Consider the following 26,840-nt stretch of genomic DNA (forward strand, 5'->3'; position numbering starts at 1 on the left):
GGGATTAATTTAAACAGCCCTGATTTCTCCACTCACTACCCGTCCGTAAACAGAAAGGCGTTTCTGAGTTTTGATTTCCCCCTTTATAAACGGTGGCGTGTTTTCCCCAACCCTTCCATTTTGGAGTGATCCAATCTGCTATTAATAACCTCACAGCAAACTCAAGATAAGGCAAAATAAGAGGGGTAGTTTATTTTACACACACACACACACAAAATGCGGGAAACGGTTTTGCAATGTCCGCCCTTTTTGTATTCATACAGTAAAAGAGGGATAAGGGAAAGAAAGGGGTTCGGGGCAAAGACCACAATAAAAATAAGAGTTATGGTTTCACTTGAGTCCAGAGTCCAGTAAGTCAATGTCCAATGAAAGTCCTTTCAGATGGCTTTGCTTGGCAGAATTCCTGGTCTTGGTCCTAGAAACCCAGTTGCAGGTTGAGCCCATTAAAGATCCAGCAAAGTATTCTTGTATTCAGGGTATTAGTTCACTCTGTAGGCAAAATACAGGGTTCTTTCTGGAAATCAGGCTCTGAGAAGTGGAGGTCAGAGAGGCAGGCTGCTAGCCAAAAGTCTGGACTTCTCTTCTGAAGTTAAACCGCAACCGAAGATAAAATTCAAATCTTGTGTAATTAAAGGAATTCAAACAACTCAAGTTTCTGTCACGTGACAGAGTGGTTTTGGATCGACCTATTCAGCTAACAAGGCCTCTTGTTACAACCCATTGTGTTTTGAGCAGGTAACTGGAGAACCATTATCACAACGTGGGATAGGAGGATCCCAGTAGCTCTGTCTTTGTCCAGCACTGGCTGGTACAGATGTCTCATCCTATCCCTTTGGGCAGAATTGTCCAAGATTTGCACTAAGTGCAGTAGCGGGCGGGAAACAAATGTTTTACCTGTCGGCCGTAATGGTGGCTTTTCACATTATATCGTCCCAATCCCGCCTCATTAAGCATGCATTTCTGGGAAACGGGCCATTTTGATGGCAGGCGGGTTCTCATTTGCCTGCCATTTCATCACCTCGCTGGTCCTTCACACTGAGTGCCATATTTAAAGTGCAGCCATGCACACACACCTCAGTGCTTCCAGTCTAAGAGTGCTTCTCAGAAGACATGGCCCCGAAAGGCAAGAATACTGCAGCCCCCCGATTCAGTGTCATGCCCCTGGAATGCCTTTTGGACACCATGGGGGCCTGCCATGATGTCCTCTACGCCGCTCTGGCCGCAGGAGGCCCAGCAATCTCACCACTCTGGTTGGTAGGTGAGGGTAGTAGGGATCAGTGCCAATGCTGCAGAAAGAAGATGAATGATCTCATTGTGCCACCAGGGTAGGGCAACCATCTCATCACTCTAAACTCACACACTCAAGCCCATCATACATTCACTGGCATCTCACTTACTGCCAGCTCAAGGGACATCACCACACACCCTCTCACACACACCCTCGCATCTCCATCTGGCCTCATCTCCTCTGGAGACTGCCTCCTCAGCCCTCACCATCTTGAGGCCAATTGCACAGATCAACTTGTGTCCCACACACACTCTGAGATACCCCCCCACCTTTCCCAGTACAGCCCTCACCCTACAGCCTCTCCCCTTGCCTGAGGCCATTTCTATCCCTTCCCCAAGCAGGACCTTCCCCTGCAGCCATTGAAAAGCCACCCCTGCCTTATGGCTGGTTTGATAGAGACCTGCTGCAAGCCCCCCTAAAAGTGATGTGGTGCTGCCTGCGTAGCCTGGTGCTGATGACTGCGAGTGCTGCTCAAAGCAAGGTAGGAAAACAAACTGTGAAGTCCCAAGTGAAGTGCAGCTCACCAGGTGCACGCCGCTTATGTAAGTTGTGAAGGGCGTCGGTGTGCAATCACGCTAACATGCTGGGATGATTCACCGTGGGGGGATGATTCCAGCGAGCTGGGCTTATAATGATATGCAGATGTATTACAATGAAGTTCCCAATATGCGACGGCGGGAAATGCTGCCCTCCCATTGGGCAAAGTGAACGATTGCAAACTGGTTTCATGACGTCGTGAAACCGATTTTTGGCCTTCTTGTTATATTATCCGCTCATGCCGCCAAACACGCCCACCATGAACAGGCACAGAAAATTCCGCCCTTTGTGTTGGCTTGGTTAAAATGTTTATACAATGCTAAAGGTGTTACATTCCAGAAGTATGATGAGTTAGCCTTTGTCCATGTTTAAACTGCTCAGAAGCTTTCAGGACGATCATCGTGTGGTCAGCTGTGGTCATTTTATCGGTCCAGCCATTTGTACATTTTTTAAAAAGTAATAAGTTTACAAAGTAGCCAGGATGATATAGATATATATATATTTTCCTACCAGTCTTCTGATCATGATAGCCTGGTTTTTGATGGTCACCTGAGCTGCTTTAACCTAAGGGTCCCTATCCTATAACACTCAAAGATCTAAAGGGGGTGTTTCACTTGCAGTGTTTTTTTGTAACTGACCCTGTATGCATGATGATAGTTCCCACAGTTGTCATGCAGTCCCAAACTTCTGGTTAACCCATCTGCCTTGTCATTCTCACGGGCCCTTGTCCAATTTAAACTGTATAAAGCAATAGCAGTTTTTAGCTTTACTCCAATTCAATCGAAGTGCTTTGAAAAGAACACATTAATCTAACACCCTGCTTTTCATGGTAATCTAAGTAAGCTTTAGTCAAAATAAACCCACAGCAGCCTCTAAACGTATTCAAAGTTCCTCAATTCTCAGTGCACAATCTTAAATTGAAATGAATATACTTAACCAACGACATTCACAAGGTTGATGCAAGTTAAATATTGAACTCAGTGGCAAATTTTTATGTGATATTCCCAGGCCACAAGCCTAAGAAATATTCATATGGTTTATGTCAGTTCAAAACCAAAAACATGATTCAAGTACCTCAGAAATAATGGGCTGAATTTTTCCCTTGTCGAGCAGGTGTGCGTCCGACCTGAACAAGAGGAAAATAGTGGGTGATGACGCCGGGCAAGCGTCCCGATGTCATTGTGCACTCTCGTGATATTTCGCTTGGCAGGCGGGCATGGGAGGCAGCAGTGCGCCCGCTGACAATTAAGCAGCCTATTAAGGTCCTTAATCAATTAAGTAATTTGAATTTTTTGCCACCCGCCCAACCGCTCGGTTGGCGAGCGGGCGAATAGGCCAAGCAGCCTTTGCATTTTTGGTGAAACCTCATCCATGGGCAGGATGAGGTTTCGACCAGCGATAGATAAATTAAACTTTTAAAATTCATTTCTAACATGTCCCTGCTCATGTGACAGAATCACATGATGGGACATGTTTCCCTTATTTTTGAATTCTTTATTTTTATTGTTAAAAATCTTCAGCTCCCTGAGGCAGCTCTGCCTCAGCGCTGCAGCGTGTGTTACATGCTGGCTGGCTGTTAATTGGCCAGCGAGTGTGAAATTGATGTTGGGGCCTGATTGCGGGTGGCAGGCGGCTTCGTGACCACTCCTGGGCCGGCCCGCCACGCCCACCTGGCAATCCTGGCCAATATGTGTATAGATACATTGAGAAAGCGATTAACAGACTTAAAGCAGCGTATGCTTTTCAGAAAAGGTGTTGATTAAAATTCTTAAAATACTTCAATTAAGAACAAGATTACAGAGGGATATATGGCTTTGAACTGTGTGTTGACAATAAAAAATAATTACAGACACTTTTTATTAAGGCAACCCTTCAAAGAAAGAAATAGTATAACATCTTATTCCACCAACCTTTTAAGTTTCTTTTCACTCCGTGATTCTTTCCTTTCATTTTTATCAGCACAGAAGCTGGCAGCACTTAGCATCCATTTCAATGTGACTTCAATTTTATGTTTCTTTGCTGTTGCCTTTTGAACTGTCATTTCAGCAGCTTGTTTTGGGTCTCTAATCTGTGTTCTTTTCTTTCATTTTCTGAGTTCCCAGATCTTGTGCTGCTGCTGCTGCAGTTGGGTTAACGTGCGCCTTATACCACCATCCTGGTCTCTAGCTGCTGGTGTTCTTATGCCCGATTGGCTTTTAGCCACTGGCGTCCTTTCTCATTCTCTATTTCATCCTTGATAATTACCCCTTACGTCTCCACATTCTGCACAAACATGGTCTGCATAACTGCCTGCTTTTATCTAATTTGATGTTGCCCAAAGTTATTTGGCTCTGGATCCAGTCTGTTCCTTTCTGATATGAGTTCCCTTCTGAAGGGAGTGCTTGAAACGACTGAAAAATGACAATAAATCTGTCACATAGCCTCTCAAATCTTGTACCTCTGGTTTTCTCAGCATTATTTCCGTCCATCATCCTTAATTCTGTCACTCTTCGATTTTTTTTTTTATTTGGATGGCTGGGTAGGCAGTTATATATAGTTTGATGTCAGGGTTCATCATCCATTCAACAGCTTCAGCTGATGCAGTGTGATTGGTTGTGATGCCGCCAGGAAAGGATCTCTCAGGGCAGAAGTTCAGTTTACGAGTGATGGTCTGACTTGGATGATCGCAGTCACAGGATGAGCTGTTCCTCACGCTCCACTTGTGGAGCAAGTGGTCACATCTTCATCGGCCCATAAGCCGGATTGTTCATATTTTATATGGAAAGTTGAAGCCCAGGACTTCATCACCCAGTTCAGTCACCAGGCTGCAGTTGGTGACATTTGCAGTCATCCAGGAGGTGTGCCATCGAGAGATGGGGCTGTTGTCAGTTTGCAGGGTGTGGGGTATATTCCATAAGGGACCTTGGGATATCAGATAAGTGTGGGATTTTCCTTTTGAGGTCATGTGTCAATGGGAGTGTTTCATTAGCTGTCAGCTGGTGGTGTTTGTTGAGGAGGGTGGTTTCCTTGTGGACATCTTTGTTATGAGTCCAAGAATGGACTGCTTGAAAAATGACACCAAATCTGTCACATAACTTCTCAAATTCCTTATCTCTGGGCCCTCACCACATTGTTTGAATCTGCCATCCTAATGAATTGCTACAATATTGCTGGTAGGTTAAAATGTCTGACTTTCCCTTCAAGAATTTCCTTCCTTAATTGTCTAGGCAGCACTAATCACACCAGTCCTAGGATCCCACTGTATCAAATTATGTCAATAACTGTTAATCAGCCCCTAACTGGTTCTCCATTGTAAGAAACGATTTGGGCTTAGACCTTCCATTCCCCAGAGGTACCCTGGAAGATGTGCTGGAGAACCCCTCGGAAGTCCCCTCGCAAGGACTGCATGGGAATTGCCCGGGAAGTTTCAATATCCATAGGGCTGTTACCCTGTGTCTGGAACCCTCCAAAACTCAGAGTTAAACTCGGAGCCTTCTGATAGTTCAAATTTACTTCGCAAAATAGTTACCGAGGAAAAGTTAGAAGCATTAAACCAGTTCTAACTCCAAGGTAACTAGACTACTGACCCCCCCCACCCCGTCACTGTACACCCCAACTACCCCTCTTCCCAACCATCCTATCCCTAAACCTCTGACTACATCCCCAACTCCTGACTATCCCCTGGCCACCCGCTGACCACATCCCACCGCTGGGGAATTTTAGTGACAACAGGACTGGAATCAGACAGGCCAATTTATATATGTAAATACCCTATTAATGGCTATTTTACTCTGCCATTCATTTTTTGTTGATGCTGGATCAACCCCTCAATGCGTGAGCTGGTGCCTGCGATTGTGATTGTGATTGATGCATTACCATCTTCCTCACTCTCCTCCTCTTTGTTCAGTGTGCAAATATAAGGCTAGAAGGGTTAGAGTGCAGTGCATCTGGCTGTTGGAGGGTGTAAGTGATGACACCATATGGAGTCTGTGTGTGGAGATAGATTTTGGCATTTAGAGATTGGGATTGATTGTGGATATGGAAGGAAGCTGGAGTATCCACATACCTGTTTCTCCTGCTCCACCAGTGGCCGTGCCATCTTCCACTCTGCACCCAACCACCACGGCACTGCCTTCTCAAAGGGAATGATCACATGCAGTCATGCTCCGCCTCCCCTAATCAGATCCTTCTGGTGTCTGTTATGTGCTATATTATCTTAGAAGATAAAGAATGCTGATTTTGAATGTGTGTATTAGCGGGTGGGTTTGTGTGTGGGTGTATGAGTGATGTCTCACATTGTTGAAGGGCTATGCAATGCATCTGAAGTGTGACCAGTGCCTGTGAAGGATGCAGTAGAATGGGGTTTGTGAGTGTTCGTGTACAGTTAGATGGTGTGTGAAGCGTGTTGAGATTTGAAGCTTGTGTTGTTATTAACAAATGTATTCATGAGATTGGATCTTAATTTGGCCAGTCATGTCATATAGTTAAATGCTTTGTGGCATTGGAGCCATGTCCTGGGGGCAGAGCTCCTGGCAGTGACCTCCTTGATCTCTTCCACATCAACACATTATATGCCTTGATGTCCTCCTTTCCCCTGCAGGCACAGGGCATCCCTCCTCCCTGGAGCCCTCCAGTGCTATGTCTGAGAACCTGTGAGCCATCTCCCTTGGTCTCTGAGCCAACATCATATGTACCATTGTCTGTCAGCCAGGACATTCCACACCTCCAGTGGGAGAGTGTGTTTGGAAGCTATATATACCACAAATAACCATATAGGTCCTTGAGCGCTAAATGTGTGGGGGTGTTCATTTTGGCACCTCCAGGCAGGTTTAAATCATGGTAATCATCAATTAGCCTCAAATCAGCAAAAAACATAAGTTTAAACAGGCATGTCTTAGGACAGCACCCACTTAGTGCTTTCCCCACAATAACCTTTCCTCTGTCATTAAAAGTAATCCTATTTTTTTTTTAGCATAGGATATTCTAGTCACTCGCAGGCAAGATTGAGCCTGTTGCCTCGGAGTGGGAATTGATGACCAGAATCTTTGGGTCGGTGTGCAGGGGTGGGCCCCGCTCGCCGACGCGTGAAATGATACGTGGTGATGTCGGGCATGCGTCCCGACGTCACTGCGCGTCATCCTGATTTTCAGTTCGGCGGGAGCGCACCGGAGTCGGCTACCTGCCCGCCGAACTGTCAAAGGCAATATAAATGTCAATTAAAATAGTTAATTGAGCTGCCTGTCCAACCTTAAGGTTGTCGGGCAGTCGTAGATCCCAGGCGGCCTTCGCATTTATCATGAAACCTCATCCACGGGCGGGATGGGGTTTCATTAAGTGTTTGTAAATTGAATAAAACTTCTTATTATAGTTCATTGACATGTTCCAACTAATGTGATACTGTCACATGAGGAGACATGTCTTCAAAATTTTTTTTTTATTTAAATTTTTAAAACTTAAGAAAAAGCTCAGGCCCTGACTCAGCCTACTCCCCCCCCCCCCGCACAGGGAGTGCTCAGCGCTTCCAGGTGCACATCACGCTGAGCGGGCCTTAATTGGCCTGCCCACGTAAAATGGTGGTGTGGAGCCAATCGCGGGCGGTGATTGGCTGCGTGCCCACCCTCACCCACTCAGCCCCCCTGATGGGGAGAAAATTCTCCCCCATGTGTCATCAATTGTTACAAAGAATGGTGCACAAGGTTAAGAATAACCACATTCCTAGCTAAATACTGCCTCCGATGTATTTACGTCATTGTTTCTTTTAAAGATCATAGCTACACATTTGGACCGACAGTTATATAGTGCAGATGTTATGCTTAGGAACTAAGATGAATGGTGTGAGTTTATCCTACTTAGTTCACACAAACAGCCCTGACTGACAGAATCACTGGGAAGAAATTTTAATGGCCCTTCCTGACACTGAAACAGTCCTTTTCCAAATGCAGCAAGGCCTGGACAACATTCAGGCTTGGGCTCACAAGTGGCAAGTAACATTCGCACCACACAAATGCCAGGCAAGCAATGACCATTTCCAACAAGAGAGAATCCAACCATCTCCCTTTGACATTCAATGCCATTGCCATTGCTGAATCCCCCGCTATCAACATCCTGGGGGTCTACCATTGACCAGAAACTGAACTTGACCAGCCACACAAATAGTGTGGCTACAAGAGCAGGTCAGAGGCTAGGAATCCTTCAGTGAGTGACTCCCCAAAGCCTGTCCACCATCTACAAGGCACAGGTCAGGAGTATGATGGAATACTCTCCATTTGCCTGGATGAGTGCAGCTCCCACAACACTCAAGAAGCTTGACACCATCCAGGACAAAGCAGCCTGCTTGACTGGCACCACATTCACCACCTCCAATATCCACTCCCTCCACCACTGACACACAATAGCAGCAGTGTGTACCAGCACTGCAACAGCTCACCAAGGCTCCTTTGACAGCACCTTCCAAACCCATGACCTCTACCTTCCAGAAGGACAAGGGCAGCAGGTGCATGGGAACACCACCACCTGAAAGTTCCCCTCCAAGTCACTCACCATCCTGACTTGGAACTACATCGCCATTCCTTCTCTATCAGTTGGGTCAAAATCCTGGAACTCCCTCCCTAACAGCACTGTGGGTGTACCTACACCACAGGGGCTTCAGCAGTTTAGGAAGGCAGCTCACCATCACCTTCTCAAGCTCAAATAGGGATGGGCAATAAAAATGCTGGCCCAGCCAGTGAGGCCCATGTCCTATGAAAGAATGAAAAAAACATAAATCTGACAGTAGCAGCCTAAAAATGTTTTTAGATAAATCACCACTCATTTCTAAGCTGGCTGGAAGGGCACTTGTAAAATGCAAATAGAGCCCTAAGATGCAAAAAGTGCGCTGATTGCAATTTTGAGGCATAAATAGGCGGAATGTGCAGACTTATTTACTGGCTTTGGGTAAGATAATGCAGGGTGAGAGGAGGCACAAATGGAGGATAAAGACCAACATAGATCAGTTGGGCCAAATGGCCTGTTTTTGTAAATTCGATGCAACTTGACAATTGGGACAACCGGAGGTCATTCAAAAAATGGGCAACATTTTTTTTTAAATCTTTTATTTTGTGAGGCCAGGAGGTACATGGCATACACTGGGAGGTGATGGCATAGTAGTATTGTCACTGGATTAGCTATGGGGACCCGGGTTCAAATCCCGCCACGGTAGATGGTGGAATTTGAATTCGATAAAAATCTAGAATTAAAAGCCTAATAATGACCATTAAACCATTGTCAATTGTTCACTAATGCCCTCCAGGAAATCTGCCCTTCTGACCTGGTCTGACCTATATGTGAGTCCAGACCCACAGCAATGTGGTTGACTCTTAAATGTCCTCTGAAATGGCCTAGCAAGCCACTCAGTTGTATCAAACCACTACAAAGTCTCAAAAAAGGAACAAAACCAGATGGACCACCCAGCATACGAAATGTCAATGGCAAAATCAGACCTGTTGCCCCTGCAAAATCCTCCTTACTAACATCTGTACCAAAACTGGTAGAGCTGTCTCACAGACTAGTCAAGCAATTGCCTGATACAGTCATCCGCATGGAATCATATCATACAGATAATGGGCTGAATTTTGCCCTCGTTCGGCAGGCACAGCAGGCAGGTCTGGGAGCAGTCGCAAAACCGACCACCGCCCGCGATCAGGCCTGGACTGCGATTTCACGCTGGCTAGCCAATTAACGGCTAGCCAATTAACGGCTATGAATCATGCGCTGCAACGCTGAGCTGGGTTGGGGGCAGGAGGAGGGCAAGGGCAGAAGTGCACAGGTGCATGCACTGAACACTCCCTGAAGGCACAGAGCTGTGTCAGGGAGCTGAAGATTTAGAACAGTACAAATAAAGGTTTAAAAAATGAAATGAACATGTCCCCTCATGTGACTCTGTCACATGAGCAGGGATATGTTTTAAATAAGATTTCAACATTTTTACTTTATTTTTAATTCCTGTTGGAAACCTCATCCCGCTCGTGGATGAGTTTTCATAAAAAATCCAAAGGCTGCTTGGCCTTTTCGCCTGCCCGCCAACTGAACGGTTGGATGGGCAGCGAAAAATCAGATTTAATTAATTGATAAAGGGCCTTAATAGGCATCTTAATTATCAGTGATGCTTGCTGCCGCCTCTTGCGCGTGCCCGCCAATGAAATATCGCAAGAGTGCATGATGACGTCAGGATACTCGCCCGATATCATTGCGCACTATTTTACTCTCGTTCGGATCGGGCGCACGCCTGCCCGACAAGAGAAAAATTCTGCCCAATGTCCCAGACACCACCGTCACCATCCCTGGGTATGTCCTGTCCCAGGACAGACCCAGCAGCGGTGGTGGCACAGTGGTATACAGTCAGGAGGGAGTTGCCCTGGGAGTCCTCAACGTTGACTCCAGACCCCATGAAGTCTCATGGCATCAGGTCAAACATGGGCAAGGAAACCTCCTGCTGGTTACCACGTACAGCCCTCCCTCAGCTGATGAATCAGTGCTCCTCCATGTTGAACACCACTTGGAGGAAGCATTGATAGTGGCAAGGGCGCAGAATGTACTCTGGGCGGGGGTCTTCAATGTCCATCACCAAGAGTGGCTCAGTAGCTGGATGAGTCCTAAAGGACATAGCCCCTGGGTCTATGACAGGTGGTGAGGGAACCAAGAAGAGGGAAAAACTTGACCTCATCCTCATCAACCTGCCTGCCGCAGATACATCGGTCCATGAAAGTAACGGGAGGAGTGACCACCCAAGTCCCACCTTCACATTGAGGATACCTCATGCTACCCCTGCCAAGGCATGCCCCCGCCCACTCTATGGCCCCCTCATGCACCCATACCAAGGTATGTCTCCAATCAATGCCATAGTGGTTGTTTGGGAGAGCATATGTGGCATGAGAGAATAAGGGCCATAGGGGTTGTTTGGGGCGAATAGCTTGGCATGGAGGTCCAATTGGACTGGGTTAGGGTCATGAGATGGCATGGATGGATTATGGGGAGTATGTGGGTGGTGAGTGGGTATGATGGGTGAGGGCTGGTGGGCCGTTCTGTTTTTGTTCTAACTGGGACAAAGTCCTACAGCACTGAAGCTGGCCTTTTAAACAGTCCGCCTCAGCACCTAACAGCCCTGTGGCTGCCTCTGAATTTTTTCCCCGGTCAATTGGCCCAACTGAGGTCTGCACCAAATGCCCCACAATGAAAATCCCGTCCTTGCAGGCACTTTCTCCTGAGGCAGGCAGGGCGAGCCGAGAATAATCCCAATTCCCGCTACCTGCCTCGAGGATGAAAATTCATCCCATTGAGTCAAGTTCAGTAACACCAAAACCAAAATGGCACAGAAGGTCAATCACTGCGCTTTAACACAGCAACATCATATTGGAAAGGAAGCCAAATTGTGCATTCGTTACTTACTTTCTTATAGTCCTGGAGTGTAGTTGGTCCCTTCTAAACATGTACTGGATAATACAATGGGGCTAAAGTCCACAGCTTCCATGCTGGATCGCCAGCAGAAATGTGGTGTAGGAGACTTCCTGAGTGCAAAGTTCAGGAGGAACCTAGAAAAACCTGCCCTCCTCAAGGTCTGCAGACTTCCAGCATCTGGAGCATGTAGAATGTCCAGGTGAAGAGCAGAGCAAAAGGCAGAGACTCATAGGCCTGTTTTTGCAATGACAAAAGAGCCTCTCCATCAGTGTGAAAATGGTAGAGGAGGCTGAAAATCGGGACTCCCACCCCCGAACACGGCACCTACCATATTTGTTGGGGGCGGGAATGGGTGTGGGTCATGTTTCGTGCATACATGTTTTGTGGAGGAAGCTGGCCATATAAATCAACAGCTGCCTCCACTCATGTCTAATGTTGGTGACCCAGGCGTGTGAATCATGGCATGTGCAGGTTAGGTCGAGTCCTTTGAAGAGGTGGGGTACCCTTTTTGGAGAGGTGAAGTACCCCTTTGGATATGGTCCCGGGACAACTTTGCGGGAGGTTAGGTGCCCTTTGGGGGAGATCAGGTACCCCTTGTTATTGTTAAAGTTAGGCATAAATGTGTGTAAAAAGTGCATAAACTCATTAACTATCAAGCTCATTGGAACTGTGTCAAAATGAACTGTTAAAGGCAACTGTCAAAAGTGTTAAAATGAATTTCAAAAGCAACTGTAAGGCTGTCAAGGTATTTATAACTCCTGCTCTTTAAATTTTTGGGGAAAAAAATGTCTGGAGTGTTTAAAAACATATTGCTTGCTATTTCAGTCTGTCTGTTGGCATAAGCCTGAGGGATACCATTCCTGGATTACTGCTGCATTACTGATTGCACAAACATCCATTATCACAATAGGGTGCCTGGCATTTCACAGTTTGATTGACAGCCCCAAGTGGTTATCGGTTCCTTGAAGTAGACTATGAATTCCAATGCATCCTTTTATAAAGGATTATGCGTTTAAATTAAATGTTTGTTCTTATAAGGGATTATGTAGTTGAAGGAATGCAAATGTAGTAAGTGGATTTTTATAAATGAGAGTGTTTTTTAAAAATAAATTCTGAAATCAACACTTAGAACTTCGTACTATTTCACCTCAGCATGGCTCCCAAGGTCTGCCCATGGTGGATACTGAGTTGGCATGGTCGGTAAAAGGGCAAAGGGTGGTGGGTGGGGGCCATCGGTTGGCATGAGTTGGCACTAAGTTGGCATTGGGACTATAAAGGATCATGGAGTGGATAGAGGAGGGGTAAAGTGACATGGAAGATATGAGGAGTCATTGGATGGGCGGGGCAGAGGTTGGCATGGAGGGTATGAAGGGCCATGGGGGTGGGTGGGGGACATGGGTTGCCATGGATAGGGCATAGGGAGTGGGTGAGGGCTGGAGGGCTATTTTATGTTTTATTGGGCTTTTTTTTAAACTTCAACACAGTGCCGCAGCACCGAGGCAGGCCTTCCACCCAGCCTACCTCTGTACCCAGCAGCCTCCATACTCACTTCAGGGTCGCCTGACCTGACTTTCAGAGAACCTCTCCACCCGGGAATGAAAATCCCAATTTCCGGAGCACTTTCTCCCAGATTGGGTTTGCAGAGCTGGGAAATGACCCGACTCTGCTCGCCCAGTGCAGGAGCAAAACTTCAGGCCTTTTATGTCCCAAGCAATATTAATGAAGTTTGTTTCGAGATAAATATTTGCCAGGACAGACAGGAGAACTCCTATCCTCTTTTTCAAGTAGTGTCATGAGATTGAATTATGCAAAACGGCATAGTCCCCTCCCCCCATGCCAACCTCCCCCCCTGCCGCCCAAAACGAATAATTTGACCAAACAACAGCAAGAATGTTAATATGAACTGACCTATTACAAACAGAATAGCCTGACCAATCAGCAGTAAGATTCTGCCCATATTGCTGTCCTCCTCTTTATATAGCTATCTTTCAGCTGTTCCGAACATTCAATCAGATTTTGGGAAGAGTCTGCTGTTTGAAATGTTGAGGCCAATCAATTCTTCTAGTAACAACTGCTCTTCTTGGAGCAAAATTTTGCATGGTGTCATTGTAAATTTGTCTTCCTCAATGTGACTGCTCTCATCAAGTAAACCTTCAAAGAACTTTTATTTAGAATAGTGTGAGGTGATTGTCTTGACAATCTAATTAAAGCTCACTTTAGGTGATAGAGTGCAGAGAGGAAGAGGAATCTAACAGAAATAGACCATTTGTTGGGGCATGGTCTTCTAAATAATTCTGCTGCTTAAATTCCAACTAAATTGCAGGCATTTATGGAATAAATAAATAGATGTTTTTATTCATGTTGTTTCATGTCATTCTGATTAATGTTATAAAAATGGAAAGGAGTTACATGTTAATACAAATTAGTTATCTGTGAGCTTTGGAGACTTGCAATCCAATCCACGATGCTATGGCTAAGTTTGCAACATATGATAAACTACAGATTTTTTTAAAAGTTAACTTTATGATAAATTTCCCACCTGTATGTGCATCTGCAGACTAGTTAATCATTTCATAGCCTTCAATTTGTTCTTATGACAAGGTTATATCATTTATATCGAGTAAAATGTTCAATGGAAATAAAAATCAGGAGAGATGCAAAATAAGCTGCCAAATTGTTAATATCTGCTTTACAGGATTGTACAAATTCAAGATACCCCAATGAATTTCATAACTTGCACAAATCCTCCCTATTGGAAATGTTGACCAGAAATTCCTACCTCCAACAGGGAGGGTTAAAATCACAGGGTGAGGCAAGATAATGGATCCCTTAATGTTGGCAATCAGGAAGCCTTGGCAGAAAGTTAGAAACAGGTCGCCTGCTTATCCTCTTAGTGCTTGATATAAATGGACCTGTTTTAAAAGGAGAGATGGGTGGTGGGTCAAATGTAATTAAAAACATATAAATTTGTAATTACATTGTTAGTCATGGACCAACAATCTAACAAATTGCTCCCGAGACAACTGTTATATTTTTATATACAATATAATCAGTAAGTTGCCACTGTAATAAGAATAACCTTAGTTATAGAACTATAAAAATATCGCTCTTATTAAAGGTGGTTTTATTACAGAATTACTTATTTGGTAGTACAGGACTTGAGTATTGCTGAGAAAAGAGACATGCTAGCAAAGCTTTTTGCCTTGCATTTGTCAGGACAGCTGGCAAGAGAATACCAACAGTAAAGGGAACAACAATTTATACTGCATGAGAAGAGAGTGCTGATTGGTTGGTAAGCTGACTTTGGTTGGCAGAGGCATTGGCATGGGAAATGCAGCAGAGATACTTATCTGTAAACCCGACAAAAGGAATAGTCACCCTCAATAAGTGTGACTATATCAACAAAGTGCACACCATTCTTAATGATGTGTCCAAGTTCGTGTCTATTGGACTGGCCCAGGCACTAAGCATGGCCAGAGAGCCCTGCTTGAAAGCAAGTTACAAAAATGCTTGTTGGATTTGTGTAAGAGTAACGAGCTGCCAGGTGGTATAAATGATAGGATTTGTCCGCATATTGTCCAAGACACACACAAGTAATGCCCCTTTACACATTATCTTATCCATGATTGGCTCTGCACAACATGAATTGGCCAAATGTTGGACGAGTTGCCACAACCAGTTCTGAGCAGGTTTTCCGCATACACGGTGAAGGATTTCTTCACTTTTACGAAGGCCACACAGGACTCGCAGATCAATAGCAATGCCATGCCCATGTGCTCGTTCAACATTGTTACCCTATTCACTAATATACTGCTCAAGGAAGCCATAGACATTTGCACCACGCCACTATATCATGGTGATCTAGATGCACCATCATTGGCTGAATCTGTATTAATTGAAATTATGAACTCAGAAACTTGTGCAGTTGAGTTCAGTTTTAACACCATGTATGCCCAAATAGATGGTGTTGCCATGGGATTCCTCTAGGCCCAGCTCTTGCAAACATCTTTGTCGGTTTCCATGAGAAACGCAGCTTTGATGGAATGATAGCAAACCTCCTACCACTTGCATATGCTCAATATGTAGATGACAGGCTTGCTATAGTTGAATTTGCAGTTGCATCTAAGAACTTCCTTACACACCTTAATGGGCTCATCCTGTGCTGAAATTCACTTTTGAAATGGAGCAGTCAAATGAACCCCCTTTCCTTGACTTGGTTGGGAAATCTGCCAATGGGTTCTCTACTACAACTGTCAGGAAAATATAATAATTTTCATAATGTTATTGGAATTTATTGGAAGGACAGGTATTTTGTGTGTGTGTTTGTATGTGTGTGTGTGTGTGGCTTAATGGAATTAAAGGCAGCAGGACTGAAGGTTTTGAAGTATCAGAAGATAAGCTAGGTTTGAAATGTTATAAAGGTAAACATGGGCCTGAATCTTCTGGCCGGCATGCAGGTGCGGGCCCCACTCGCTGACGCATATCATGACACACAGTGATGTCAGGCATGGGCAGGCCCCAAACTCAGCCTCCTACCCCCGCCCGCACAGGGAGCACGCAGCGCTTCCGAGTGTGTGTCATGTTGGGTGGGCCTTAATTGGCCCGCCCACATAAAATGGCAGCGTGCAGTCGATCGCAGGCGGCGATTGGCTGTGCGCCCACCTGCTCCCGCTCAGCCCCCTCGACAGTGAGAGAAATCTCCCCATGGTTCAAGTTGTAGAATGTGAGGTATAAAAGGAAAATTTGCATTTTTAGATAGGCCCGAGTATTGAAGTTCTAAGAGGTGGTAAGGTGTTACACCTAGCCAGCAGAGGCTAAGCCAAACAGTATGTTTATTTTTCCCAAAGCTTACTGATAAAATTGGTACTATGAAAGATTTTTATTATTAGAAAAGTAGAGTTGAAAAGACATATTGAAACAATGGGATTTGCATTAAAAAGGGAGAAATATGTATAAAAGAGATGAGGTTATGTGTAAGGAAAGAAGGCATTCTGATATCCAACAAGTGTGAAAAGCCTTCAGCCTCTAAGCCTCAAGTTGCTGTCTACATGAACTGAAGTGAAGAAAACTCACTTTGAATTTGACTGTTCAGGGTATCGTGTTACCTTGCCTGGGTCTTTTAAAATCTATGGGCTGAATTTTGCCATTGGCGAGCAGGGGGCGGGGCCTGCTCGCCGACGCGCAAAATGACGTGGGATGACGTCAGGGGGAACCCCCGACATCATCCCGCCCCATTTAAATCTTCAGGAAGGCGGGGGTACAACGAGATCAGCTGTCCGCCCGCCGACCTGTCATTGGCCAATTAAGGCCATTGACAGGATAATTAAAACAACTAAAGGACCTGCCTGTCCAACCTCAAGGTTGGCGGGCAGGCCAGGAACCCCAGACGGCTTCTGAAAAAACATGAAACCTCACCCACCGGCAGGATGAGGTTTCATATAGAGTTTAAAAAACTTTAATAAAGTTTTAGTGAAATTTATTAACGTCCCATCTTGTGTAACATTGTCACATGAGGGGGACGTGTTAAGGATTTTTTTATTTTTCTATTTTTAATGTTTGTACAACTTTCAGTGATCTCCCTGAGGCAGCACTTAGCCTTAGCATTTGGGGAACCACCCCCCCCCCCCCCCCCCCCCCCCCCGCCCCACCCGCACAGGAAGCGCATAGCACCTCCCGCCGGGCGTCACACTGGGCAGGTCTTAATTGACCCGCCCACTTAAAATGGCGGCGGGACCCGCTTCTCCAGCCGGGAGCGGCTCCCTGCCCGCCGGAGATTGGGTCGGGCCCACCCGCCCGGTAGGCAGAAAATTCTGCCCTATGTGTTTTACTGTTGCCTTAACGGAGGTGTAACTGGGAGTTAGGTTAACTAGGGAGCTAGGAGTTCTCATAGTAGCAATTTGTAAGCTTATGTATGTGCTTAAAATCATTTTCTTTATTAATAATGGCTTAATTTACTTTTGTAAGAAACCCAGAAGACTCTGTGGTTTTATCACGATTGAATTCAAGGCACGCATCTCAAAATAGATACAAATTGCAAAATAATTGTGGCAGTTGTTTCAAGTTTCCCTCTGGAATTTGAACAGCTCAGCATTTACCATCCACTGTGCCGTAACACTACCACAAGCCTACCTTCGCTGGTCAATATACAGATTGGGATTCCAACAGTTCGACACTCAATAATATTGGCCTTATTGCAATCTCGTAAATAGGACCTGAGCCATTTGCTCATCATGCAAGCTTGATGCTAAAATAGGGCGCATCAAAGTCATCCTTTGGGATAATAGCTACCCTGATCAGATTATTGCTCACTGTGTATTGCGCAAACTCACGAATGGGCCTAAAGCTGCCACTGTCAGTCCTGAAAAGTACCCCTTCTACCTCAGATTACCCTGAAACTGTAAGGCGTCTTAACCATTTGAGCAACAGATGAAGCTAGCTGTTTCACACTGTTACTATCCACTAGCAACACGAGTGGAATTCTCCACTAACAGGATGCTGCTGTCGAGTCAAAAAGGCATTCTGCCTATCACACAAATGAGTGATGTGGTACATGAATTTCAATGCCAGTGTAGGCCATACATCCCAATGACTGGCAGATTGCATCAGATAACATGTCCCTTCTGCTGTTCGCAACAGGAAAAGTACTGGCCGCATCCAACCAGCCTGTGCTTGCAAAAGTCAAAACATAGTGTCCAACATTAGATGTGATTCCAGGATTGGACAACACTTACTGAACAATCTTGATTGTGTTAAGAATTACTCTGAAAACCAATTTATCAGTCAGGCTCGCAGTGTGGCTCACTTACGCATGCTAGAAGCCACAAAGGGTCCTGTTCTTTGCAGGCAGAAGGAGCATGTCCACACATTGTGACTTTTTCAACTAAACAAAAGCTTGAGGGATAGCCATTCCCTGGTTCTATCTCCATGGTAATGCCTTGACCAATCAGAGTCGACCTGCCCGGTTTAAATTTGAACAAAATTCTTGGCAGTTAAATGTTTCCTGCCACATTCGCCATGGCAATGCCTCTACCAACCAAAGTCCACATGCCAACCAAGCAGCATTCTCATCTCATGCAGTATAAATTGTTGTTCCTGTCAGGAAGATAAAATAATTTTCATAATGTTGTTGGAATTTATTGTAAAGTAGGATAATAGTGGGGCCTATGTCCATGTGTCTGTGTGTAGGGAGCTTAATTGAATTAAAGGCAGCTGGTCTGAAGGCTTTGATGTATCAGAAGATAAGCTAGGTTTGAAATGTTAAGTAAGTAAACATGGGTGAAGTTTTAGAATATGAGGTGTAAAGGGAACATTTGTATTTTTAAATAAACCAGACCAGCTTGAATTCAAAAGGGGGTGAAATGTTTCACCTAGCCAGGAGAAGTTAAGAAACAGTGGGGAGAATTTTCTCCCCATCGGGCAGGCCGGTCGGGAGTGGGCGCGGAGCCGATCGCCGCCCGTGATTGGCTGCACGCCGCCATTTTATGTGGGCAGGCCAATTAAACCCCGATTAGCGTGACGCGCACCCGATAGTGCTCAGCACTACCTGTGGGAGCGGGGAGAGGAGGGAGAGTTGGGAAGAGCACAGAAATCTCCCTGAGGCAGTGTCACATGAGCTGGGGCATTTTATGAAGTGTCAAAGATCTTTTTATTCATTTAATAAAACCTTCATGAAATCTCATCCCGCCTGTGGATGAGGTTTCATACAAAATGCAAAGGCCGCTTGAGCTCTTCGCCTGCCTGCCAACCTTAAGGTTGGATGAGCAGCCCTGTCAATTTGGTTAATTAGTTTATCAATGGCCTTAACAAGCCATTGACAGTTCAGGCGCGCAGCCGACTCCAGTGTGTGCCCGCTAAAGATCAAAATGACACACAGTGACGTTGGGACACACGCCCAACGTCACCGGGCATCATTTTATGCGTCAGCGTGCAGGGCCTGCCCCCACATACTGATGAGAAAATTCTTCCCAGTATGTTTATTTTTCCCAAAGATTACTGGTAAAATTGGTACCAAGATAGATTTTTATTATTAAAAAGGTAAAGTCCAAAGACATAATGAAATAATGGGAATTTTCATTCAAAGGGGAAATCTATATAAAGGAGATGAGGTTGTGTGTAGGAAAGAAGGAATTCTAAGATATAACAAGTGTAAAAAGCCTCCAGCATCTAAGCCTCAAGCTGCTGTCTAAAGAAACTGAAGCTAAGAAAACTCACTTTGAATTCAAATGTTCAGGGTATCGTGTTACTTTGCCTGGGTCTTTTAAAATTTATGTGTTTTACTGTTGCCTAACAGAGGTGTGACTGGGAGTTAGATTAATTAGGGGAGCTAGGAATTATCATAGTAGTAACTTGTAAACCTATGTATGTGCTTAAAATAATTTTTCTTATTTAATAAAGGTTTAATTTAGTTTTGTAAGAAACCTATAAAACTCGGTGGTCCTTTAACTCCTGAATTCAAGGCACAAATCTCAAAATATATACAAATTGCAAACAAGTTTCCCTCTGGGATTTGAGCAGCTCAGCATTTACCATCGGCTGTGCCATAACAGTTCCCTTTAGTATTGATGTTTTCTTGTGAGCTGTCCTGATGATTGCAAGACGAAAAAGTTTTGATAGCACATCCTTTTTTCAGTGATACAAAATTTCTGCTCTATAATTACATTTATACAATTTAAAATAAAATGTTATCTGAATAATTATTTTTTTGTAGGTTATGAGTACAATTACGTGGATGCTATTAGGTTGTGCTACATTTTATAAGTTACACGTTGTTGGCTGCAATTTAATTTTATTTTATAGTCACTATTATGAGATTCTGATTAAGTTATAGACGGTGTGCTTGTTTGTTTATAATCATTTTGCTGAGCTGAAGTGTTAAGTGGTAGAATAGAGTTTTTCCTGCAGGCGACAGATGGGTTTTTTTGTTAAAGGTTGCATTTTAGGAATAATTTCAGTTCATTTATTTAGAAATTATCAATATGTGCACACTGTTGTTCATTGGTACATGATGGCAACTGTACAATCTCACCACGATCAATGTTTAAAACAACCCCCTTCTCAACAAGATATTTCTTGTCCAAATGACGATGCTCTTTCTGGATCTTTGTTGTTAGGGGTGATGCAGTATTTTGCCCCATATCCTATTTTTGCACCAAGATAATGATTTTTTTTTATAAATGTTAACCAAATTATGGCCATTTCAATCAAGATATATTTACGAAACAATTGAAAACTATAGAACAGCAAAAATAGTTGGTGGCTTTATAATATGATAGACATCCCTTTTGCATTCGGTGATCAGTTGAAGACAAAACAACTGTTCAATATACCACTGAATAACAGAAACAAATCATTCAGAAAAGCCACAGAGGCTAATGTAGTAAACTAAAATACCAAAAAATGCAGTTTAGAGTAATCTTCTGAGTTTGGGTGAGGCACGTTGTTGGGAATAAGTGAAGAGAATTTTAATCTATAACCATACTCCGTAAATTTTATTAAACAATTTGGCTCTGAATTCAAGCCCTGTTGACTTTCTCCTCTTTGAGATACCCACCCAATTTTCTTCCTTCAGCCTTCCTTAACTTATCACTAACCTTTGACATCATCTCTTCTCCTTCAAAACAATCATCATCATAGTCTCCTCAAAAAGCATAAACATTTCTACCCTGCCCAGTTCTTACACATCTCAAGCCTTCTCTTCTCCAAAGGCCTAAAGTGTGTTATTGCCATGCAATTACATTTCCCACTACTGTCTGTTTCAGTCTGAGAGTTTTGTGAATGTATGCGATGAGCAAGGAGCTTTATCCATGGGCATTCTCTATGATTATTGCCCATTAATTTTAATACATGATAAATTGTGAGCAGTGCAGCCATTTGCCTTTAATAACACATTCATAAAATTGGCTGTTTGTTACTCTCAGCAAAGGAATTATTAACACCTTCTATGATTATGACTGCAGGTCACTGCCCCTCCATAGCCCTCTCTGTCCCTCTGCTATCTTTGATACCATGAATCATTCTACCCCCTTCCAAATTCTCTCCTCAGCAATCAACCTTTGTAGTACTGCTGTCTCCCAATTCATTTGAACCTGTCCCAAAGATAACATATATTGAATGGATTCTCCTCCCTTCCCTCTATGGCTACCAATGTATCCCAGAGTTTTAGTCCTGATTCCCTTCTCTTTTATTGTCTATGGGCTGCTGTTGGCAACATAACCTGAAAGCACTGGATCAGGTTCTATACGGATGTTCATTATTCTCAATTTTACCTTTACAATTTTACCTTTACATTCTTTACACAGGTGATTTTTGAGGTATTGAATGCTTTGCCACAGAGTCTTTTTGGCAATGCAACTGTATCTTTTAGGGGGAAATTAGGTAAGTATTTGAAGCAGAGAAAAATATGTTGGGAGATCTGGCACAGGTAGGATAGGCATGATGACCTTCTGTGCTGTAAGCTTCTATGATTGTAAGGATAGTCAAGGAAAAGAATCTCTGTGGATGGTAAGTGAAAATGTATTCAACCAGTAGTGGGTGGGGAACTCGGCATCTGGGGAGTCCGCCTAGCCATCTGGAGGGGGTCCCTTATTCACAGGTACTTTTGCCCAATTGACGGTACTTTTGCCCAATTGACGGTCCTGGCAGCGGGAAAGGTGAGGGGAGTGGGGTCCTGCAGGAAGCCCACCCTTTTCCTTCCTGTCGACTTGCCTCCCCCCCCACCACCCAACGGCACTTCCTCCCTGAGAACCTCAGCGGAAACCTCCAGAACCCCAGCTCCTGCTGCCGGTGCTGCAAAATGTTGGCCTCTGATTAGCTGGCAGCTGTTGGGGTGGGCCACCAGCACAAGGCATGGTATTGCAGCAATTAAATAACCTCAGGGTTCCCACTGCCAATTAGGAACTGTATTCTGTCAGGGATCGTGGAGATCAGGCAATAGGGTTGCCACCTGATTTTGTGATGGATGACGAGTACCCCGCCATCCACATCATATTCTGTCCAAGGAAGATCATGTGATGCTAGAAAGTAAGCCAAAATAAAATGGAAAGGGTTACCAAATTATCTAGATTTCTTTGCAGTGGGGCATGAGGAGCAAAGGCTTAACGAAGAGAGTGAACTAAACCCAACTAAAAAATCCAGTGGAAAAAGAGGGATAACACCAAAAGATGAAAATATAGAGGGGTGACAGTTGGGTAGTGGTAATGTCACTAGTAATCCAAGGGCCTAGACTAAAGCTCTGAGGACGAGGATACAATTCCCACTATGGTGGCTGGTGGAATTTAAATTCAATTAATTAATAAATCTGGAATTGAAAGCTAGTCTCAGTAATGGTGACCAAGAAACTACCACTGATTGTCATAAAAACCAAGCTGGTTCACTAATGTCCTTTAGGGAAGAAAATCTGCCACCTTTACCCGGTCTGGCTTAAATGTGACTCCAGACCCACAGCAATGTGATTGAATCTTAACTGCCCTCTGAAATGGCTTGACAAGCTACTCAGTTTCATTGAGTTGCTACAGAGAAGTCACCCAGATGGAATGTAACATTCAAGAAGGTGGCTCACCAAGACCTTCTCAAGCACAGTTAGGGATGAGCAACAATGCTTTAGTGACTGGAAGCCAGTGTCCAGTGGCGTACCACAGGGGGATCTGTGCTCAGTCCCCTGTTATTTGTAATTTATATAAACGACATAGATGACTATGTGGGGGGTAGGATTAATAAGTTTGCGGATGACACAAAGATTGGTTGGGTGGTTAACAGTGAGGTTGGGTGTCTTGGGCTACAGGAAGATATAGATGGGATGGTCAAATGGGCAGGTAAGTGGCAGATGGAATTTAACCCTGAAAAGTGTGAGGTGATACACTTTGGAAGGAGTAATTTGACAAGGAAGTATTCAATGAACGGCATGGCACTAGGAAGTTCTGAGGAACAAAGGGACCTTGACACATCTATGTGTCCATAGATCTCTGAAGGCGGAGGGGCATGTTAATGGGGTGGTGAAAAAGGCATATGGGACACTTGCCTTTATCATTCGAGGCATAGATTACAAAAGTAGAGAGGTCATGTTGGAGTAGTATAGAACCTTGGTGAGGCTACAGCTGGAGTACTATGTGCAGTTCTGGTCGCCACATTATAGGAAGGATGTGATTGCACTGGAGGGGGTGCAGAGGAGATTCACCAGGATGTTGCCTGGGATGAAACATTTAAGTTATGAAGAGAGGTTGGATAGACTTGGGTTGTTTTCGTTGGTGCAGAGAAGACTGAGGGGCGACCTGATCGAGGTGTACAAGATTATGAGGGGCATGGACAGGGAGGATAGGGAGCAGCTGTTCCCCTTAGTTGGAGGGTCAGTCACAAGGGGGCATAAGTTCAAGGTGAGAAGCAGGAGGTTTAGGGGGGATGTGAGGAAAAACATTTTTACCCAGAGGGTGGTGACGGTCTGGAATGCACTGCCTGGGAGGGTGGTGGAGGTGGGTTGCCTCACATCCTTTAAAAAGTATCTGGATAAGCACTTGGCACGTCATAACATTCAAGGCTATGGGCCAAGTGCTGGTAAATGGGATTAGGCAAGTAGGTCATGTTTCTCACATGTCGGTGCAGATTCAATGGGCCGAAGGGCCTCTTCTGCACTGTGTGATTCTGTGAATGCTGGTCTTTCCAGTGGTGGACACCTCCCATGAAAGATTTTTTTTAAAAGCTGCTTTTTCAGCCACCGTACCATGCTACTGGATCTTGCTCATAAATTCCTCCACCCTTCCTCTCTAAAATCCCCTCGATGCTTTTTATTTTCCTACTACTCTTTTGGCTCCATTGCCTAATTCTGTCTACTTGTTTTTCATTGCTGTGCAGAGTCCTTTTTTGTCTTTTCTGCGTATTAAAATATTCTGAAACCTCTTTCCAACATGAGAAATGCCAGTTAAATGCCAGTTGTTGTTGCACCTGACCTGAGGTTGCTTAATGTTAAGACTGGGTACCTGTAATGAACTGTCCCACATTCCAACACACACATCACTCACTTTAATATAAATGAATAAAGACAAAAACCAAAACATATTAGAAAACATGTATGAGGTTTTGCACAATGACCTTTTCTGCTGGCTCTTTAATTTGGAAGGAAAAACGGTCATTACAATACAGTGCACAAAAACATTAGTACAGTTTTCACAAGATTGATTACGCACATTCCTAAACTCTGGATTTGAACTCAATGTAATCAGAGCAGCAAAGTGTTGATGGAATTTGCACGGTTACTAGCTTGCATTCTAACCACTAACATTTTCCAGCAAGGCTCGTATAAAATCCAGATATTCAACCTGCACTTTTTCACCCAGACAGTCATCCTGGCTTTAGTTTGGATTCCTTTTAACTAGTGGAAACAAACCTTAGCTGATGATGGAAAAAAAAGCCAACATTATCCACTGATGAAAACAAATAGCGTTCAGGCTCTGTCTGGATAGGTTCTATATGAGGCAGAATGCTGCTATCATGCAATGACAGTGATCTGATACATAAATTGTAAATTATTCCCATTTGCTGAGGTTATGTTAATTATTTGTGTATTGGTCTGCTCTCATATTTCTGCCTCAGCTGAAACATAATAAATATAGATGTTAAAAGCAGATTGAACCTTGGTAAAGTGTTTTGCAATAGCAATTCATCAGCTTTGTAAATGGAGGAGTGATGTGAGGGCAAGGTAATTGCCTCACCAATTATATGTAGAATTATTAGAAACTGCAGCACAGAAGGAAGTCATTTGTCTCATCTTGCCTGTGCCAATACTAGCTGTTCAACTGCAGTTGTCTATTCAAATCTCACCTCCCTGACCTTGCCCCATATCTTTTTATATTCTTACATTTCAAACGCTTATGTAATTCATTTTTATATTAAATCGTAATCTGTGTCACTGGACATTTGCAAAGTTTAGCAAAAAATCCCAATGGGCGGGATTTTCTGCACCCGCCCGCCGTCGGGATCTTCCAGTTCCACCGCAGGTCAATGGACACCTGGCTGGGGCGCCACCTCGCCCGCGGCGGGTCCCACCCCCGACGGGGCTGGAAAATCCCGGCCACTATTACTGAAAAACACTTTGCAAAGGTTATTGCTGTGGTAGGTACCATATTTGCTATACCACAAATAGTTCCAGCCATCTCGTGTGGTAGAATTTCAGCTACGTCTGCACAGTAGCCTACTCCTGGTCTGTTGGATATGAAGTAATTACTATTATGCTATGTTTATCCATGATTCTTTTTTTAGCTTAAATATAACCAGCATTTAACTCTTTCTAGTTTCCACAGGCCCACAATGTCTGCATGTTTGTAACCTAAGCCGACTGAGTACCAGCTGATGACATGTACATGATGTATCTGTACCTAAAAGGCACCATTAAAAGCTAACAGTCTCGACTGCTAACATTTTTTATATGCAATATCATTAATTGCAGGAAATGTTAAAAGTTTGAAGATTTATCATACACTGTTATACTTGGTGCTTTTTATTTTGCATTGTTCTTCAATAATTAAACAGCTTACTAATTTGTACAAGTTGTGACTACTAACAGAGAGCAATCACCTCACAGCAATTTATCGGCAAGAAGATACAATCAATGTCGTGAATAATGGATTTATACAGAGTCCACGATTTCCTCTCAACTATCCAAGGAGCATTTTATTGACGTGGAGATTGCTGTCTCCTGAAAACACAAGGATACAGTTGGTGTTCGATACTCGCTTTGGGCTGGAGGAACCAGAAAATGATATTTGCAGGTAAGCAGAAAAAATGGGTAAGTTATGAGAAACTCTATAGCTATTAGTGCTTAAACTACCTATTACAATGTTTATGCTGTGGGTTAGCATTAAGATTGTAACCTTGAATGACCTTTATCACACGAAAAGTGTCAATATTTATGGGTCAAATTGACTTGAAGTCAGCATGTACATGAATGGTGCAGCTGCAAATGTATTTACAGTGTCAAATAACAGCAGATGGTACAGAGCTTCAGAATGAGAAGCAGAAACTCCATACTGGCATGGCACAGGATGTTTGGTATTGATGCACATTTTGCAGCTATCGATAGGAAATGGAAGCTCTGAATTTTATACATTCCATGTTGTACCTGACACAAGTGCAAAAAGGTGCAAAGCTCCATTCGAGCAACATTGTTTCCTGGATTCACATCCATTTTCTCTCCCAACAAGACCCCCTCCCTATTCATTGTGTTTAAAATGATTTGTGCAGAGGGGGAATTAGGTGTTGCTTTTTGCCTCCTATACTTGGAGTGGTTTGTATTAAAAGTAAACATTTAATTTAATCTGTCTAAAACTTAAACTTGATATGTTAAAAAATAAATTATGAGCTAAGTTGATTAAATACATAAACTTTGATGAAATAAAGCAAAGTTAGATACGGATGGCATGCATTTGGCATGTGGCAACTGCAGCAGGTGGGGATTTATGGAGAGAATTGCGATCCCATGCAACCACATCTGAGGCAAGTGTCTGCATCTCAAAAAACTTCATCTCAGAGTTGTTGAGCTGGAGTCCAAGGTGCAGATGTTGCGGGGCAACAAGGAGGGGGAGAATTATCTGGACACTGGGGATACTCATTAATGATT

The 26,840-nt window shown here is 43.9% G+C and overlaps 1 protein-coding gene across 4 annotated transcripts in view; it reads left to right on the forward strand.

Moving 5' to 3' along the window:
* Positions 1–26,840, forward strand: part of pdgfd (platelet derived growth factor d) — a 211,780-nt gene that overhangs the window by 87,158 nt on the left and 97,782 nt on the right. For 2 of the 4 annotated variants that reach the window (XM_078545535.1, XM_078545537.1), the window contains exon 2: positions 25,806–25,992. In XM_078545535.1, the coding sequence (XP_078401661.1) occupies positions 25,806–25,992 (187 nt within the window). Of the gene's footprint in view, positions 1–25,787; positions 25,993–26,840 lie in introns of all 4 variants that reach the window. The other 2 variants (XM_078545534.1, XM_078545536.1) reach the window with 1 other exon arrangement.

Source organism: Cetorhinus maximus, chromosome 7 (assembly GCF_964194155.1).
Source record: "Cetorhinus maximus chromosome 7, sCetMax3.hap1.1, whole genome shotgun sequence".
In the NCBI taxonomy this organism is placed as follows: domain Eukaryota; kingdom Metazoa; phylum Chordata; class Chondrichthyes; order Lamniformes; family Cetorhinidae; genus Cetorhinus; species Cetorhinus maximus.